Raw genomic sequence first — 18974 nt, forward strand, 5'->3', positions numbered from 1 at the left:
TGTTCTCGGTCAATCGGTAAACAAAGAGGAGCTTCTGGTAGCATATGCCTCTGGCAATTGAAAAGAGTAGAGAGGGGAAAAAAGGGGGAGGGGGAGGGGGGGGGGAGGTTAAGGACTTTTCTAGTACGCTGACTGGATGGGCATTGAGGCTAGTCATAAACAAGCCTGATGATACAGACACTGAGTCATGACCTTGCACAATGGCAAGCAACGCATTGGACTGATGCAAAATGTAATCAGTATGCATGGGTAGTAGTGCCAGTGAAGCTGAAACAGGAAGTGTTGGAAGAAGCACATGACCTCACATTGTTATGACATGGGTGTTGTAGAACAATGAATAGGCATGCAGTGGAACTCTAATGGTGGAAATCTAGGAAAGAAGATGTGGATCGATATGCAAGAGCTTGTGTGCATCCTCGGACAATTCAACAGGACTCCAGCTGGGAATCGATTTGTACTATTATTGATCATTTTATATATATATATATATATGTCAACAGCTGGGTTCTCAAATTTAGAGTGTCAGAAACTATTATGACTGATTAGGATACAAAATTTACATCAGATTTGTTAAAACTGCAATTTGCTAAAGGTTAGAAAGTTAAGGACAATCCACTGCACCCTCAGATTAATGGCAGGACAGAGAGAATACATTACGCAATTGGAAGGATGTTGAGTCTTTATGTGAATACACACCATAATGATTGGGAAGCGTGTTTATCCTTCACTGCAAGTGGATGCAATTCAAAAGCCCATTCTGCTACAAGACTATTACCATATGAGGTACTTTACGGATGGAGCATGCCATCAGTGATTGACAAAATAAGGCCGAGAGGTGGCAAGGATGAGGAGTTCTTCAAGGATTTTGCTAAAACAGTGAGGGAAATTTGGCAGTGTGTCTATGGAACAAACATCAGAGCTGTGAAATACGGTGAGTGACTGGAAAATTGTGTGGTCACATTGCCACAAAATAAATTTGGGAAACATAATTGAACCTATATGTTCCCCAATGTAAGCCCAAGAAATTTGTAACTTGTTCTCAGGGGCCACATCAGGAAGTGGAAACAACATCATCGATAAATGTCAAGCTTCAATTACAAACTCGTCTGAAGTCGTTTCGAGGTGCTCCAGACTCACTGACGGAAGTGTTGTCAACGTTGGGGATCAAGCTGTGGGTAATAGGAAGAAGAGGAAATGCAGAAACCTTGCACAACATGTACAGGAGATTCCATATGGATTAAGACCACGGAAGCAGGACAGAGTAGTTTATGTTTGTGTTAGAACGTGCATGTTATTTAGAAGTGTAAGTATTAGTATATCAATTGAGGATGAGGACAGAAGGAAGGAGTTCAGCTCATGTTATATGTAGTGTTATACTTTATGTTCACTTATATGCAAGCTAAGTATTTTAGTGAGAAATTACGAGAGGTACAAGAATATAGATATAGTAGTACGAGAGTTGTATTGCAGTACATAACTGATTATCATTTGAAAGGCAAGGAACCTTGAGTGGTGTTGAAACAAGCCTTGTTGCTTACAACATGAGCTGCCATATGGGATAGATGAAGGGATATTCATAAAAATCGAGGTTTAATGTTTTGGAGGGGTCAATGTTTAAGAGGTACTCAAACAAGAATAGAGGTTTTTGTTACATGAGGATGGATGGACAAGCTAGTGGGATGAGAAACGTAGAGAGAATGAGCCCTATCTTCTGAGCTTTGTTGCTTAATGTAAGAGGAAAATTGCAAATAATCTTTCTTGTAAATTCGTATGTGAAGTCCTCTGTTGCAGACAGGTCACGGCTTCGGATCCAGGGTTTGGGTCTTCCCAAGGAGTGGAGTTTTGTAACGCCGTCACTAAATTTTAGGCGTTATTGAATTAAAAGCAGCTCCACTGTAGCTGTGTGCACAGAACAGAGGCAGGCACACAGGCATTGCTGGCCTGTGGAATATTTCCACACCACAGAGGCACATGTGTATTGATTTGAACACGCTTGAAAGCACTATATCAGCATGACAAGTGTTCCATTAACCACTATAAATAGCCTCTGATTCTAGCACAGTTACGCAGTGTCTGGCAGCACCCTGCGCAACATTGGATCCACGCAAAGTCTCCATCGAACTATGGGCCAGCCAGCACATGACGACAGTCTGGGCAGCCAGTTCCACCATACCCAGTCACAATTCTAAGACAGCAGCTGAAGACTTAGACTGACACAAAGGATGAACTGACCCCCCAGGCTGTACAGAACTTCTGCTTTGGAGGGTAGCAGTTCGCTGCCAGGGTGGTACTGCCCCTGTCCTTTCATAGCGGACCCAGTAACAGTGGATGCCAATAAGAATTCTGTGGATATACGAGTTGCTGGCACTGCTGGCTCAGGGCCACATAGTGCTAACTCAGGCATGTGCTGCTGAATGGGGTAAAAGGTGTCAGCAAAGCAAGATGCGGACATCAAACGGCCACGATCTTCTAACACCTGCAAGGGACTTGTCCAGGGGCGTCTCAGTACTCTGACATTATAACTCAAGATGAAATGAAATATGTTGCATCTTGCAGCAGAGTTTTCGTAGCCACCTCTGGCCAGCACCACCACCACCACCAGAATCTGCCATTCCACCACTTCTACACCACAGTGGCTCCATTTCCAACAAATTATGTTTCAGTTTCAGAGAGGGAAAAATATCAGCCCTACTAATTACACAGACCAGCATTTGTCATGGCAGATCACAAAGAATAAATTTTAATATAGAGTAAGTTAACTGCAGCACTGCCCATGGGAAGATCATGAAACTAGTCGCTCACTGACAGACATTAATAATAATCTGCATTTTAAAACTTTCCCAGCAAACTACGTGTTCGAAGAAGTTTTGAGCTTGCAGTCAGTCATTGTGAACTAAACTCCATGATATTTCAACTGTGCATCTGCCAGTCATCCTCAGGTGAGCCATCAGCTGTCGATGGCTGAGGATGACAGGCAGGTCCCAGTTCAAAGAACATGAGACTGACTGCAACCATTAATTTTCTTTGAACAGTAAATAATAATAATGCCCACATATTATTAGGAATAGAAAGTTGCCTGAAACCAGATGTTAACAGCACTGAAATTCTAAATTGCAACTGGAATGTATATTGCAAAGATATGCTGGGTGTGGTGGAGTGTTAATAATCATTAGTAATACGATAATATCTTTTAAATGAGGTCACTCCACTTTTAGCTGTTATAATATTATTTACTCTTATCACAGTTTCTACACATGGTCATTGCCTGCATTGCAGGAAGTTGTGACATGCTGGAACATAGTCCCGAGCAAATATATCGGCTGGTATAAATCTATCCGCTGTGCCATACATCATGCACACATATGTTACAAAGTTGATGAAATAACAAGAAACATGTCTGCTGTTCACCGTTATTTCGTCAGCTTTCTCATGAGTGCATACATGGTGTATGGAACAGCAAGTAGATTTATACCACCACATGTATTTGTTTTGATACAGCTGGGAACATTATGTTGTTGCGTTGGTCACAACATCCCACAATGCTTGACAATAATCATGTCTTAAAATTACCATCACAATAAATAATATTTTAATAGCCTAAAGCGGTATGACTTCACACGAAAATTTCATTGAGGCTTTTGACCCACTCTTCGCCAAATTCTACAATAACATCTAGTGAGATTAATACACAATCCAAACACAAAATAATTTGGGTGAAGAAGATAAGTGTTATAGGCAGATTAACTTTGGTAGTCTGATACTTTTATAGACCCCTCGCATCAAGAACAGCACCCGCAAAACATTTCTACGAAAACCTGGAGAAGGGTGTGCATAAATTTCCTGGTCATGCTGCAAAATTAGAAAGGAGAACTCAGCTTACCAACTATAGACTGGGAGACTCAAATGTTTGTGGCAAGTGGCAGACACATGGAATCACACATTATTATTCTAAATTCACAGAATCAACTGGTGAGGTAACCTTTTAGATGATCACTTGTGTTAAATCATGTAAATGGATCACAGCCATCTGTTCAGATGCTCACTAACTGTAATGGCATTGAAACAGAGGATAACAGATGGAAGGCCAAAATACTAAATTCCTTTTTAAAAATTGTTTCCCTGAAGAAGATCATACGGTGTTTACTCCTAGCAATCTTCACTTGAAAGTGAAAATGACGTATCGAATTAACCATTTGAGTGGCAGTGATTTCTTCCAGAAACCACTTCTTTTAAGTACCAGTGCCTTTCTCATGAAACTCCCAATGCTGTTGGAAGACAGACACATCTAGTGGTACACTGAGGTAGTTCTACAAATTAAGTGCATTGCAGCAGTCACTTACATCATTCAAAGCAACAGTCAGTGAGAAGATTGTGCTGTGTGACTGTAGGAGATTGTGACAGGTGGTCTGTCTTATAATGATCATATTGAGGAGATCACTGACAATAAAAGTAATCTAACATTATTGGAACATAAATTTGAGTTTGTACTACTGCTTTTACTAGTGGTTTCAAAAACCAAAGGGGCAGTATGTACTTTTGATAAAAATTTATTAAATTTTAGGCCTATTATTGCTTGTTATTTAGGACTATAATTTGTGGTGGTGGTAGTGGTTAGTGTTTAACATCCCGTCGACAATGAGGTCATTAGAGCTCGGGTTAGGGAAGGATTGGGAAGGAAATCGGCCGTGCCCTTTCAAAGAAACCATCCCGGCATTTGCCTGAAACGATTTAGGGAAATCACCGAAAACCTAAATCAGGATGGCTGGAGACGAGATTGAACCATCGTCCTCCCGAATGCGAGTCCAGTGTGCTAACCACTGCTATAATTTATTTTTGGCGTTACGAGCTCATGGAAATTGAGATGTGTGATTGTGTCTGGGAAAAATGTGAAATTCCTTACAAATATATATCAAATTCTATGAACAAGGAGAGCCTGATGCATTATTTCACATACTAACATACATATATTGGATATCTGTGTATGACTATAGAACTTGATAGTGAGATCATCTCTTCCAGAAATGTGCCTGCATGTCTGATGGAAGATAGAATCGTACTTCTTAACAATACAGGCACTTTAATCACCGATACCAGGCAGTGACTCAATTAAAATGTCCCTCCCCCCATATCATAACTATGTTATGTGTATGAGTGCAGGTTTGGCACGAACGGCAACATGCGGAAGTTTGGGTCTGACCATGAATCATGCATGGATAGCCACAGATGTTAAGGTGACTGCTTGCGTAAAGCAGGAAATCTGGGTTCAAGTCCCGGTCCAGCACAAATTTTCATTGTTGTTATCTCATTACACAGCCAATGGTTGTCCGTATTCACAACTGAGAATATACAAGGTTTGGAACTTTAATAATGGAAACTATTTATTTACAGCTCGTACAAAATAGATGTGTGTTTCAAAGTTTTACTGACCTTCAGAGTAGTTACCAGCATTGTGCATAACCCGTTGCCAGCGATGTGGAAGCCGTAGGATACTCTTAGCAGTGCCAGTGCCAGTGCCAGTGTTCAAGCGGCGCGGTCTATTGCCAGATGAATTTGTAGCAGTTCTGAAATGAATGCTGTTAAGTGTTTCCTTCGGTTTAGAAATCAAGTTGAACTCACGAGGGCTTAAGTCAGGGGAGTGCAGTAGGTGGTATGGCACTTAGCAGCCCCATCAGTCAAACAAATCAGTAACAGCTTGCACTGTAGGTGCTTGAGCATTGTCCTGCAAAATGATGGTAAGGTCCTGCAGAAAGTGTCATCACTTCTGTTTCTATGCTGTTCATTTTTCGAACATAACCTATGACCAGCTTAGAGACGGAAGTGATGAACACTTTCTACAGGACCTGACCATCATTTTGCAGGACAATGTTCAAGCACATACAGTGCAAGCTGTTACTGCTTTGTTTGACTAATGGGGCTGTTAAGTGTTATACCACCTACTGCACTCCCCTGACTTAGGCCCTCGTGACTTCGGGACCAATGACCTCGTTGTTTGGTCCCCCCCGCTCAAAAAAATCAACCAACCAACCTAGTGACTTCAACTTGATTTCTGAACTGAAGGAAACACTTCATGGCATTCGCTTCAGAAATGCTATAAATTCGTCAGGCAATAGACCGCGCCACTCGAGCTGTCCACACAACTGGCACTGCTAAAGTATCCTATGACTTCCACATCACTGGCAACAGGTTATACACAATGCTGGTGACTACTTTGAAGGTCAGTAAAACTTTGAAACACTTATCTATTTTGTACAAGCTGTAAATAAATAGTTGCCACTATTAAAGCTCCAACCCTGTATTTTGTTTAATTAAATGTAACAGTCAGCTGGTACAGACTTACCTTTTTTTAAGGAGAGCATCATCATTTACACCACTTGAAGTTCCACTGCAAAGTATTATGAACTAAACATTTCATTCCTAAGTATGATAACTTATAAGTTCAGGAATAATTCTTTTTAACTTGCAGTACAGAGATTATGATGCACCAATTGCCCAAAGGCTTATTTAATTTGGAAAAATAAAGTTTCAGAAAGACAAGTTCCCAATATCAAGTTCTATGAATAAGGTAAGCATGATACATTTTTCATGTGCTAACGTACATATATTGGATATCTCTCTGCAATTACAAAACTTGACAATGGGATTTTTCATGTGCTAACGTACATATATTGGATATCTCTCTGCAATTACAAAACTTGACAATGGGATCTTGTCTTCCAGAAACATGTTGTGTTTTTCAAATTGAATAAATCACAAATTTGTGTAACTGCTGAGTCATAATCTCTGTAATGGCACTGTGATACAGTTATACTATGGCTTCACAACTGATACCCAACTCTACCCTTCATGTACACTATGTGATCAGAAGTACACAGACACCCCCAAAAATATACGTTTTTCATATTAGGTGCATTGTGCTGCCACCTGTGGCCAGATACTCCATATGAGCAACCTCAGTAGTTATTAGACATCATGAGAGAGCAGAATGGGGTGCTCCGTGGAACTCATGGACTTCGAACGTGGTCAAGTGATTGGGTGTCATTTGTGTCATATGTCTGTACGCGAGATTTCCACACTCCTAAACATCCCTAGGTCCACTGTTTCCGATGTGACAGTGAAGTGGAAACATGAAGAGACACATACAGCACAAAAGCTTACAGGCCGACCTTGTCTGTTGGCTGACAGAGAGTGCCAACAGTTGAAGTGGGTTGTAATGTGTAATAGGCACACATCTATCCAGACCATCACACAGGAATTCTAAACTGCATCAGGATCTACTGCAAGTACTATGACAGTTAGGCGGGAGGAGAGGAAACTTGGATTTCATGGTCAAGCGGCTGCTCATAAGTCACACATCACGCCGGCAAATGCCAAACGGCGCTTTGCTTGGTGTAAGGAGTGTAAACATTGGACGACTGAACAGTGGAGAAACATTGTGTGAAGTGATGAATCACGGTACACAATGTGGCAATCCAATGGCAGGGAGTCGGTACGGTGAATGTCATCTGCCAGTATGTATAGTGCCAATAGTAAACTTCGGAGGTGGTGGTGTTATGGTGTGGTTGTATTGTATTGTTGTTTTGCATGGCACTATCACAGCGCAGGCCTACATTGATTTTTTAAGCACCTTCTCGCTTCCCACTGTTGAAGAGCAATTCGGCGATGGTGATTGCATCTTTCAACATGATCGAGCACCTGTTCATAATGCATTGCCAGTGGTGGAGTGATTACACAACAATACTATCCCTGTAATGGACTAGCCTGCACAGAGTCCTGATCTGAATCCTATAGAACACCTTTGGGATGTTTTGGAATGCTGACTTCGTGCCATGCGTCACCGAGCAACATTGATAGCTCTCCTCACTGCTGCATTCTGTGAAGAATGGACTGCCACTCCCCAAGAAACCTTCCAGCACCTGATTGAATGCATGCTAGCAAGATTGGAAACTGTCATCAAGGATAAGGGTGCACCAACACCATATTGAATTCCAGCATTATCGATGGAGGGTGTCGTGAACTTTTAAGTCATTTTCAGCCAGGTGTCCAGATACTTTTGATCACCTAGTGTATATACTGTGGTCACCTGTATTATGAGGAGCTTCCATAACTCAATTCATGGGTTACAGACAGACTCATTCTAAATGATAACTGTTATGTACTGCACTATCGTGGCACATGGCTATGTTATGGATGTGTACAACAGTAGCTATGTAAGTTCTCACCAATTGAGCCTTCATCATGTAGCAAGGAGAAACGGGTGCGCTTCTCTTGACTTTCCACTCTATCTACAATGTTTCCTATAGGACCTCCAGCATCTGTGATATTTCCATGCGCACCAGTTTCCGTACAATGTTGCTGATCCTCAAGGCACAGCACCTGCATCACAAACGAAAGTTTACAGGTGAGTGAAGTCAGTCAGTCAGTCAGTCAGTCAGTCTCTCTCTCTCTCTCTCTCTCTCTCTCTCTCTCTCTTTCAGTGATCATTTAGAGAACTGAGTTCACATTCACACAAACATGGGCATAAGAAGTGCAAAGGGTCAAATTATAAACACTTGTTTTGTTTTAAAGCATACTGTTAATATACAAATACTTTGACAGAATAAAACCAAATAAGTACTGGGAAAATTTTGCCAACTCGATCACTTGCATGAAGCTGAGACTATCAAACAAACAGGGGATACATAGCAGACTTAAGAGGTCTGATTACACAGTCTAAAATCAGGTATAAGTGTGGAAAGTTCTGTAGTGATAAAATGTTATGCAGTGTCACTGAGTTCGTTCCTCTAAAAATCATGACATGAGTATTAATGCAGTCATGTAAAAACTGTCTAACAAGACAAACAGTGTTATATCAAAAGCGAACTCAGTGTCAAATTCCCAGAACTCATATCCTATTCAAAGATAGATGAGCAAGTTGTTTATATCACTGAACATTTCCAAGCAGGATGTTTGTATGCAACTTGATACTGGACCATCTGTCACACTTTTGAATAGATTTACCTATGGACAGCTAGGTCAGTCTAAACTTTTGTCACTCACAAACAGTGTCATCCACATTCAATGGTGACTATATCCTTATCTTAGGTGTTTGTAGTCTCCCTCCCACGTTCAAGAAAATTACAAAACCAGTCTTGTTTGTGGTTCTCTGTGCAAAAGACAGTCCGAACATTTTTGACATGGATGCCTTCAACCTGTTTGCATTACAAACAGAAGACAATGCGCGGTCAGTCAACATTTTTGTGCCTAATGACAGTATCTCGCAATTACGTATTGAGTTTTGTGAACTGTTTCAGGATATGTTAGGCAAAGCTAACAACTTTGTGGAGCATGTAACATCAAAAGCCAACGCACAATTGAAATGCTTTCAGGCATGGCCTGTCCTGCAGGAAAAAGTAGTTACAGATTTAGAACACTGGCAGTAACAAGGGGTTGCTGAACCAGTTATTGCAAGCCAATAGGCTTCTCCTCTAACGATTCTCACCAAACTGAATGGCAATTTATGCTTATGTACTGACTTCAAGTTCACTGTCAACTGTCAAACAGCTGTAGAGTCACATCCTTTGCCACAGCTGAAAGTACTAATGGACATATTAGAAATTCTAAAACCACCATCCCATTGCAAAGGCTGCACATTGATTATGCTGGTCCATTCTAGAACATTCAGTGGTTAATTGTGGTTGATGCACTTAGCAGATTTCTGTTTGTTGTACCCATGCAGTCCACAACTGCTTCTCAAACCATCAAGGCAGTGAAGTTAATTTTTTGTATACAGAGCTTTCCACAAGTTATTATTTCTGATAATGGACCACAGTTTGTGTCAACTAAATTTCAACAATTCTGTGATGTAAACAGCATACAACAAGACTAGTGCGCCATTCCATCCCCAGTCAAACGGAATAATGAAACATTTTGTATGTACTTTTAAGCAGCGAATGAACAGACTTCGTGCACGCTTCCCATGCGAGGGAACAGTCTCTAAAACATTCTAGGCATCCTAATGTTCCCAGCCAATAGATGGAAAATCACCTGTGGAATTGCTTCATGGTCACCATCATAACACTTAACTTCACCTACCACATCCACCTGAATGGTCGGTTAAGTACCCTTTCAGTAGACAGTTTAAAATTAACAATGTTGTCTTTTTCAGATTGATTGGAGCCAAGTTAAGATGGAAAAATGGACCATTACTAACATCCTGGATTGTTCTCTTTTTGCATCCCAGGTCCTTCCAGTGTGCACAGATAGCACTACAACCAAATTAGTGCGTGTCACCTGCATGATTGTGCCTCAAATCTCTCAGTTTCAGATTCGGTGCCAAACAGGATCTTGTTGCCACTGCCATCCATGGCTTCCTTGCGTTCAGCACTGTAAGCACCAGATGAGGAGCAAATGGAGATCGACATAGCACGAGTGAGTCATCACAGCACCTGTCGCTTCTGATATTGGGGTTGGGCCAGGATCACCCAAATGCCATTCTTTACAACACCAGAGGCCCACCAGATGCCGGGAAGTCATCCACTTCAACAGGGCCTTAGCCACTGGTCACAGGTGTGCACCGTATGCCAGTTTTTCTGGCCAGTGTTCCCAGGCATTCACAAGGCAGATGCCGGGTTGTTAGCAGGGATGCTGCATCGGCTGTTACCATAGCTCCTGCCTCCTCAGCAACACCTGTGACCAAACCTCTCCTTGCTGCTGTTTTGCTTACTACACAACAGTGGTGAGGAATTTCGGTCGTGGTAGTGGTGGTGGTGGTGGTGGTGGTGGTGGTGGTGGTGGTGGTGTAGTGGTGGCAGTGGCGGCAGCAGTGGTGGTGGCGGCGGCAGTGGTGGTGGATAGGGAGGAGGAGCGGGGGGATGTGGTATTGTAGCCTGTCAATATCACACAAAAGACAATCATTCCAGGTACAGAGACTTGTGCTAGAGGTTCCACTGCTGTCCAACAGCGGCAGCACAGCAACTGGTGCCACCCAAATGATGGCTGCACAAGTGCCATGCTCCCTCATCTGAGGCATCACTGGTGCCTCTGATCACATATTTAACAGGCCACTCAACCACAGCTCTACCCAGCCAAGTAGCTTCAGTCTATCAGCAGTCGATTACTGTCGTAGTTGAAGTCGCAACTTTCCCTAAAGTTACAGTACAACAGGACTGGCCTCAAGATCTGACTTATGTTTAATTCTGTGGATTGCAAGCCGGACATAAATTATCAAGTGTTCAGGTGTTTATTTTCTCCTGGCATTGCACAAGGACTTGTATGTGCATTTCAATGATGATTCGTTGTACTAAGTTTAGTATATCATAAAACTTCTCACAGGACGGTGTTCTCTCATTCTTTTGATTTATGGCTCAGGAACCGATGCACCAACCTGACGGGACATGTCATAATTCTGGCAATGAGATTTTACTTGGTCACTTCATAAGCAACAACAACTAATATATTCGTAGCTTTCATTCTGAATGGTACCAACAGAAAGTTTGTTTTGCAGCTGTGAAGTAAAAAATGCACTATTTTGCTTTCTGTGTTTACTGCTAAGAGATGATGTAGCACGGAAAAAAGATGTTTTCATATAAACAAAATTAAAGAAATAAATTGAAAAGAATGACAAGTCAAACAAGTGCCTCGATAATGTAACTTCAAACGTCACTTTTAGGATCCATATGCATTAACGAGAATCTTGGTGAGACGTTCAGAGACAGACCAAAGGTTTCTGGGGCAACATCACTACTAATTTTGGTTACGACACACCACTTCCTCTGATGTCAATGTCAGCAAATGGCTCCTATTTCAGTCTAAGTCAATTTGTCTTGGCATAATTGTCTTTTCACATCACAAATGTAATTAGATACAGTAAAACTCCATTTATACAAGGGGGGGGGGGGAGTATAAATGTAAAAAATGTATACAAGAAAGAAAGTGTCATACTTGCAAATTAAACTGGTAAAATGACAAATGGAAAATACAGTAAATCGAAAGTTGTCTTACAGAAAATTTTATAAAAGCCTAATACGTACTTAAAAAAATGGAGAAAAAAAGTAAATATCTACACAGAAGAAAACACCATTTCATAAAAAGTCTGTAATCTTTTCTTGTTTTTTCCTTTGCCATGGTTACAGCATACACTGTATCCTCAAAATGGGATAACCATGCCGTTATTTTGTCAGAAACATTATGGCGTGGCACAAATTGTTTAATTTTTTCTAACACTTTTACTGTATCATTAAAAATCAAAGAGGACTGCAGAAGCTCTACTGTATTGTCCTCTTTGTCAGTATCCTTGTCCATGTCCCTCAATGCATCTTGAAGTATCTCAGGAATAGTCATGGGTTCTAAAGGTTTTCAGCAATGTTGCCGTAATCCCGAAATGATGAATGCCCATTAGGTGAAACATCTTCAGTATCATCATTTCCTTCATGACCATGGACTTCATTTCCAAATCTGGCTTTAGACACAGTGTAGCAAAGTTTAAAACCTGTGATTTGGTCATCTATTTTTCCTCAACCATATCAACTGAGTCATGCTAACTGCTAGTAAATTAGCATACCACACAAATGTTCTTGCATTTATTTCAACTAAATTTGTTTATATATCCGAAGAAACATGTTTTGACAATAACTTGGGTTCAACTCAAGTCTAATGATTTTATAATAATTGTAACACTTGATAATGGCCTAAGACCAAAATCTAGAATGTGAAATAAAACCTGTTGTATGGTCAAATGGCGGTTACATCTTTCAAAAAGTTTTATATGACTGTGGCTCCATACAAAAGTAAAATCATTTTTGGAAGCAGTTATGAATGGTAATGTCTGAAACATTGTGCCCTGAAGCTGTGATGTAGTGCACTGCCTATCAGAAGAAACAAATTCATTAATACGTTCTCAGAAACTTTTTCTGGCCCAAGTATTACAATAATAAAAAATGGCAAGTAAAATTGTGATCTGTAAAATGCTTTATTTTCATTTCTTCTTTTTTTCCGACACACTTGATGGCATTCTGCATGAGCACTTTGTGATAATGCAACATGAAAGTATGTATTATAAGGGGTGTTCAAAAGGAAATGAACCAGAGGCATAATTACAGAAACCAGTACCTGTATGTTATAAGTATTGGCACTGGCTGTTGAGACACTTGTCCCACTGTGACACAAGGCAGTGAATGGCTGTCTCATAAAATTCTCAGGGCTGCGATGTTAACCAGTTCCGCACGTACAGCTGGATATCATTGTCCGAGGTGAATCATTTGCCCCCTCAGAGCCTTTTTAAAGGGACCAAAAATTGTGTAATCACAGGGAGAGAGGTCCAAACTGTATGAAGGGTGGCCAAGAACCTCCCATTTGAATTTCTGCAGGGGTGCCGCGACTGTGTTGGCCGTATGACGCTTTGCATTGTCATGGAGCAGAATGACCCCACGGGTATTGATTTGATCACTTGGTGAAGGGTGGTCAAGGTTTGTGAGTAATGCTGGGCATTCACTATTGTCCTGTGCTGCAGGAAGTGAATTACAAGGGGGTCATTTTTGGTCTTCTTAAAAAGGCTCTGAGGGGCAAACGCTCCACCTCGGACAATGATATCCAGCTGTTCATGCAGAACTGGTTAACATCGCAGCTCCGGGAATTTTGTGAAACAGCCATTCACTGCCTTGTGTCACAGTGGGACAAGTCTCTCAACAGCCAGGGTCAATACTTCTAACATACGGATACTGGTTTCTGTAATTATGCCTCCGGCTCGTTTCTTTTTGAATGCCTCTTATACTTCAAGGTCAAGTGGCTGGAGCTCACTTGTGCAATTTGCTGGAAAGGATTCTATGGTTATATTTCTCAAATAGCAAGTAAGTGAAGGGTGTGCTGCACATCTGTCTATGAGCAATAAAATCTTTTGGCCTGCTGCAGCCATTTTTGTATTGATACTTCGAACACTTTTGCCATAATCCACAATTTCTTGTTTTTAGTATGTTTTGTGGGAAATGTGACAAGATTTTTAAAACAAAGTGATTTAGCAAATTTCCAAATCATAAGTGACTGGAGCTTCTCCCTACCATCACTGTTAGCACATAACAGAATTTTTGCACACTGTCCACTTTCTTTTCCTCTATGGCATTTCTCGTCTTTGAATTCACTTGTTTTAGGAGCAGTTACATGGAAGGCCAACGTAAAGTAGGGGAAGCAAATGTCGACATAAGGGTCTCGCGTGAGCAAGCCAAATACAACTGAGGTGTGACAGGTACCTCACAGGCTACCCTTACAACACTCACTCACGTCAACACATAGATGTCCTGCTTAGGTTGTGAAAGAGTTTTGAAGTTCCTATCCTATTTGTGGTACAGACAGTAAAGCCAAAATCAATTCTCTCTAAAGAAGCAAAATACTTTAATGACACTCACTCCTACACTCCTAATAGTTTATGCTAACATTAATAAAGAGGCAATTGGGACAATGAAAGGTTCTCCGGCCATTATTCTGCATATCTGTCAAAGCCGAAACTATCTGATTCCTGAGGTGTTTGGCATATGGCACCATTCAAGGGGCAACCACAACTTATTGAATATAATGCATGCCTTGAGCAATTTTCAAGTTGTTCAGCCTATACAAATTTCCTTACAATAAATTATTTACCAACAACTTCAAAAATAAATTTAAATTTTTCATATCTGTTTATGGGGTCTTATTTCGTTAAAAAGCTGTATGATACATGTCACATACTGTAAAGCAATAACCAATGACTATGACAGCAGCAACATCTTATTGTGTTGACAAACCTTCTGTTCTGATGCAAGTCCGATATTTTCACCAACTTCTGGGGAGAATGGAATAACAAGAACATCTGGACCACAATCATCTCCATCTTCTACTGAACCATCTTCGTTCCCATTTCTTCCAATGGCCCCAGATGATGGATTTCTTGATCTTGATACTAAACACAAAAAAGTCCTTTAGAATTTCTGCCACCAGGCTCTTGAGATGGTTTATGAAAAATAAATCACTACCTAACAAATATATTAATCAACTTAGTACATTCAGAATGTGAGTAGGCTCACAAATTGTGGGTGACAACGAGGTAGGGGGTGGGGGTTATAACATTCCCAGCCCAAGCAAGAAAATATCTCACCATTTTTTATACTATGCATCCTTTACTTTCTGTCACTTCCTTTTCAATTATCCCAGAGCATGTGAGATGAAAGTTTCAAGCAATTCTACCACCACTCACTACAAGCAAATTCTATCATTAGTGGAAGGGGCAATTTTTTGACAATATTTTTAGCATTTCCCCCTTAACTTACATTCAGCAGCTTTTTCCAACAAAATCTGAACACAATAATTAAATATTCAGCAGCAAATGCCAAGTTCAACACTACTTCACAATTTTCTGTAGTACAGTGGTTTACTTCTACTGTATTCCTTACAGTTCACCCTGTTGTCTGGCATTATTAATCCCTACTCACAGTCCACAATCTAATCATCCTCTACCATGTAACAGTAATTTCACAAATAAACCTGGTAACTTCTTCTGTCCTCTAAACAGGCTGTGAAACAGAGGAAATTCTCACTAGAACAATCAAAGCTGTATCTTTAAGAACTGTACTCACTAAATTTCCACAACACACTGTTAAAATGAGAGTGGGAGCCGATTGTCATGTCTTTGCAGAATACTGTGGTATATCCTTAAAAATCTTAACTATCATAATTCCACATGCCAGCTGTGGCTCAGCACACAACATTCCATCAGAAAGAACTACTCCTGTAGCATCACTGGTTGGTTCAAGTGGCAGACACATATCTGTTAATAGCCACAGTCCTTCAGTGCTACTGAATTCCTGTACAATAAGTGAAGTTATTAATGCTGTACTGAATACTTTTGGGGTCCAAACTGAACTCACTGCTTGCCTGATATATGGTTAAGTTTTACACAGCAACAGGTACTGAAATGAGGGAAAAACTGAAGCTGTGCCATTGTTTAGTGGACATATGTTAGCCAGACTACTCCCGGTACATACACTATCTGATCAAAAGTATCCAGACATCTCTACGTAATACACAACTGATCAGTAGATGTCACAAGAGGCAGAACCACCAAGGGTCGGCTACGACATCTCAGTGACTTTGAACATGGAGTATTCATTTGATGTCTCCGAGTAACAAATCCATCAGTGACATTTCAACAATTCTGAAGCTACCCAAGATGACTGATGGTGATATTAATGTGAAGTGGAAATGTGAAAGAACAACCACAGCTAAACCAAGATTAGGCAGGCCTCACGTGCAGGAGGACAGGGAACATTGAGCATTGCGGACGGCCGTTGTAAACAAATGAGATGAAATCAGCAGAAAGAACCACTTGTGACTTCCATAGTAATGCTAAGCAACACTTGAGGTGTTGTAAAGAGAGATTCCACTGGACAGCACAAGACAAAATGAGTGATTTGGAGTGATGAACCATGCTATACACTGTGGCAATCTGATGGAGGGGTTTGGGTTTGGCAAATGCCAGGAGATATGAGCATATTGTAGAGTCACAATGCATTCAAATATACAATTAGTTTTCTGGGAAAAGCAACAGGAAAATGAAGATTTAACACACTGTCCAGTGTGAAACATGAATAATTGTAGTTCAGATGATATAATCACACAAAACATGTGCAGAACTCCGCCAAAGCCGGTCCCAAGCCCGGTTGAAAAAGGAGGAGGGAGAGGAGTAACACCTCGTTAAAAAACCTTGGTTCACCTGGCCCGGGTGATAGTACCTCGTGAGGGTCCCTAGCCAGGGAAACGGTGAAGACCTCAACGGCAGTGAAGGCGGCGATGAAGATCATCAGACCGGCGGAACTGGCGGAAGAGGCAGGCTTTTATATAAAAGCACCAGACTGTAGCGTCTGTTCCCACAGTGGGCGGCTGCAAAAGGCGTCTGTCCCACATGTTAGTGGTGGCCTCACTTATAATTCTAAGCTAAATGCTTGAGTTTTTATCATCGAAAGGTTCAACTACCTTTCCCCAAACCAAACTTTAACCTAAGACATGATGGTAAATTTCAAAATGGAAACTACTCCAGGAAGTAACCAATCTTCCATCGCTATTCATGGCGGTGCAACTAGGCCTTTGGATTCTGGAGAGCCTAGAACATCATGTAAGGAAGAGTCGGAGCTTCCGAGTACTTCTTCAAAGATAAGACCCAAGAAAAAACATCTACTGGGGACTCTGAATATCAACACACTTATGAAAGTTGGAAAACTAAAACACCTAACAGACGCTCTCAATCAACGCAACATACTTATATTAGCTCTTCAAGAAACAAGGTATCTGGATGAAAATGCATTTAAATCAGGTGGATACAGGATCTACAAAGGAAAACCAGCCATTAAAAATTCCAATAATACGACTACACTCCTGGAAATTGAAATAAGAACACCGTGAATTCATTGTCCCAGGAAGGGGAAACTTTATTGACACATTCCTGGGGTCAGATACATCACATGATCACACTGACAGAACCACAGGCACATAGACAGAGGCAACAGAGCATGCACAATGTCGGCACTAGTACAGTGTATATCCACCTTTCGCAGCAATGCAGGCTGCTATTCTCCCATGGAGACGATCGTAGAGATGCTGGATGTAGTCCTGTGGAACGGCTTGCCATGCCATTTCCACCTGGCGCCTCAGTTGGACCAGCGTTCGTGCTGGACGTGCAGACCGCGTGAGACGACGCTTCATCCAGTCCCAAACATGCTCAATGGGGGACAGATCCGGAGATCTTGCTGGCCAGGGTAGTTGACTTACACCTTCTAGAGCACGTTGGGTGGCACGGGATACATGCGGACGTGCATTGTCCTGTTGGAACAGCAAGTTCCCATGCCGGTCTAGGAATGGTAGAACGATGGGTTCGATGACTGTTTGGATGTACCGTGCACTATTCAGTGTCCCCTCGACGATCACCAGTGGTGTACGGCCAGTGTAGGAGATCGCTCCCCACACCATGATGCCGGGTGTTGGCCCTGTGTGCCTCGGTCGGATGCAGTCCTGATTGTGGCACTCACCTGCACGGCGCCAAACACGCATACGACCATCATTGGCACCAAGGCAGAAGCGACTCTCATCGCTGAAGATGACACGTCTCCATTCGTCCTCCATTCACGCCTGTCGCGACACCACTGGAGGCGGGCTGCATGATGTTGGGGCGTGAGCGGAAGACGGCCTAACGGTGTGCGGGACCGTAGCCCAGCTTCATGGAGACGGTTGCGAATGGTCCTCGCCGATACCCTAGGAGCAACAGTGTCCCTAATTTGCTGGGAAGTGGCGGTGCGGTCCCCTACGGCACTGCGTAGGATCCTACGGTCTTGGCGTGCATCCGCGCGTCGCTGCGGTCCTGTCCCAGGTCGACGGGCACGTGCACCTTCCGCCGACCACTGGCGACAACATCGATGTACTGTGGAGACCTCACGCCCCACGTGTTGAGCAATTCGGCGGTACGTCCACCCGGCCTCCCGCATGCCCACTATACGCCCTCGCTCAAAGTCCGTCAACTGCACACACGGTTCACGTCCACGCTGTCGCGGCATGCTACCAGTGTTAAAGATGGAGCTCCGTATGCCACGGCAAACTGGCTGACACTGACGGCGGCGGTGCACAAATGCTGCGCAGCTAGCGCCATTCGACGGCCAACACCGCGGTTCCTGGTGTGTCCGCTGTGCCGTGCGTGTGATCATTGCTTGTACAGCCCTCTCGCAGTGTTCGGAGCAAGTATGGTGGGTCTGACACACCGGTGTCAATGTGTTCTTTTTTCCATTTCCAGGAGTGTATATTAGGGACCGCATTTATGGTCAAACAGCAACTTATGGAATCAATAACTAATTTTAGCTCCCCATCAGAATGAATTTCATTTCTGACGTTCAAGTCAGGCAATAAACGCTACACTATTATAAATGCTCATGCACCTATTAACCAACATAACAGAACAAATGTTGACAAAGTGGAAGATTTCTGGGAAA

The 18974-nt window shown here is 42.1% G+C and overlaps 1 protein-coding gene across 2 annotated transcripts in view; it reads right to left on the reverse strand.

Annotated features, from left to right (window-relative positions):
- The window catches only part of LOC126470564 (GTPase-activating protein and VPS9 domain-containing protein 1), a 366100-nt gene that overhangs the window by 220167 nt on the left and 126959 nt on the right, over nt 1-18974 (reverse strand). For both annotated transcript variants that reach the window (XM_050098503.1, XM_050098502.1), the window contains exons 10-11: nt 14751-14905; nt 8220-8373 (exon numbers count right to left, since the gene is read on the reverse strand). In XM_050098503.1, the coding sequence (XP_049954460.1) occupies nt 8220-8373; nt 14751-14905 (309 nt within the window). The remainder of the gene's footprint in view (nt 1-8219; nt 8374-14750; nt 14906-18974) is intronic.

Source organism: Schistocerca serialis, chromosome 3 (assembly GCF_023864345.2).
Source record: "Schistocerca serialis cubense isolate TAMUIC-IGC-003099 chromosome 3, iqSchSeri2.2, whole genome shotgun sequence".
NCBI lineage: Eukaryota > Metazoa > Arthropoda > Insecta > Orthoptera > Acrididae > Schistocerca > Schistocerca serialis.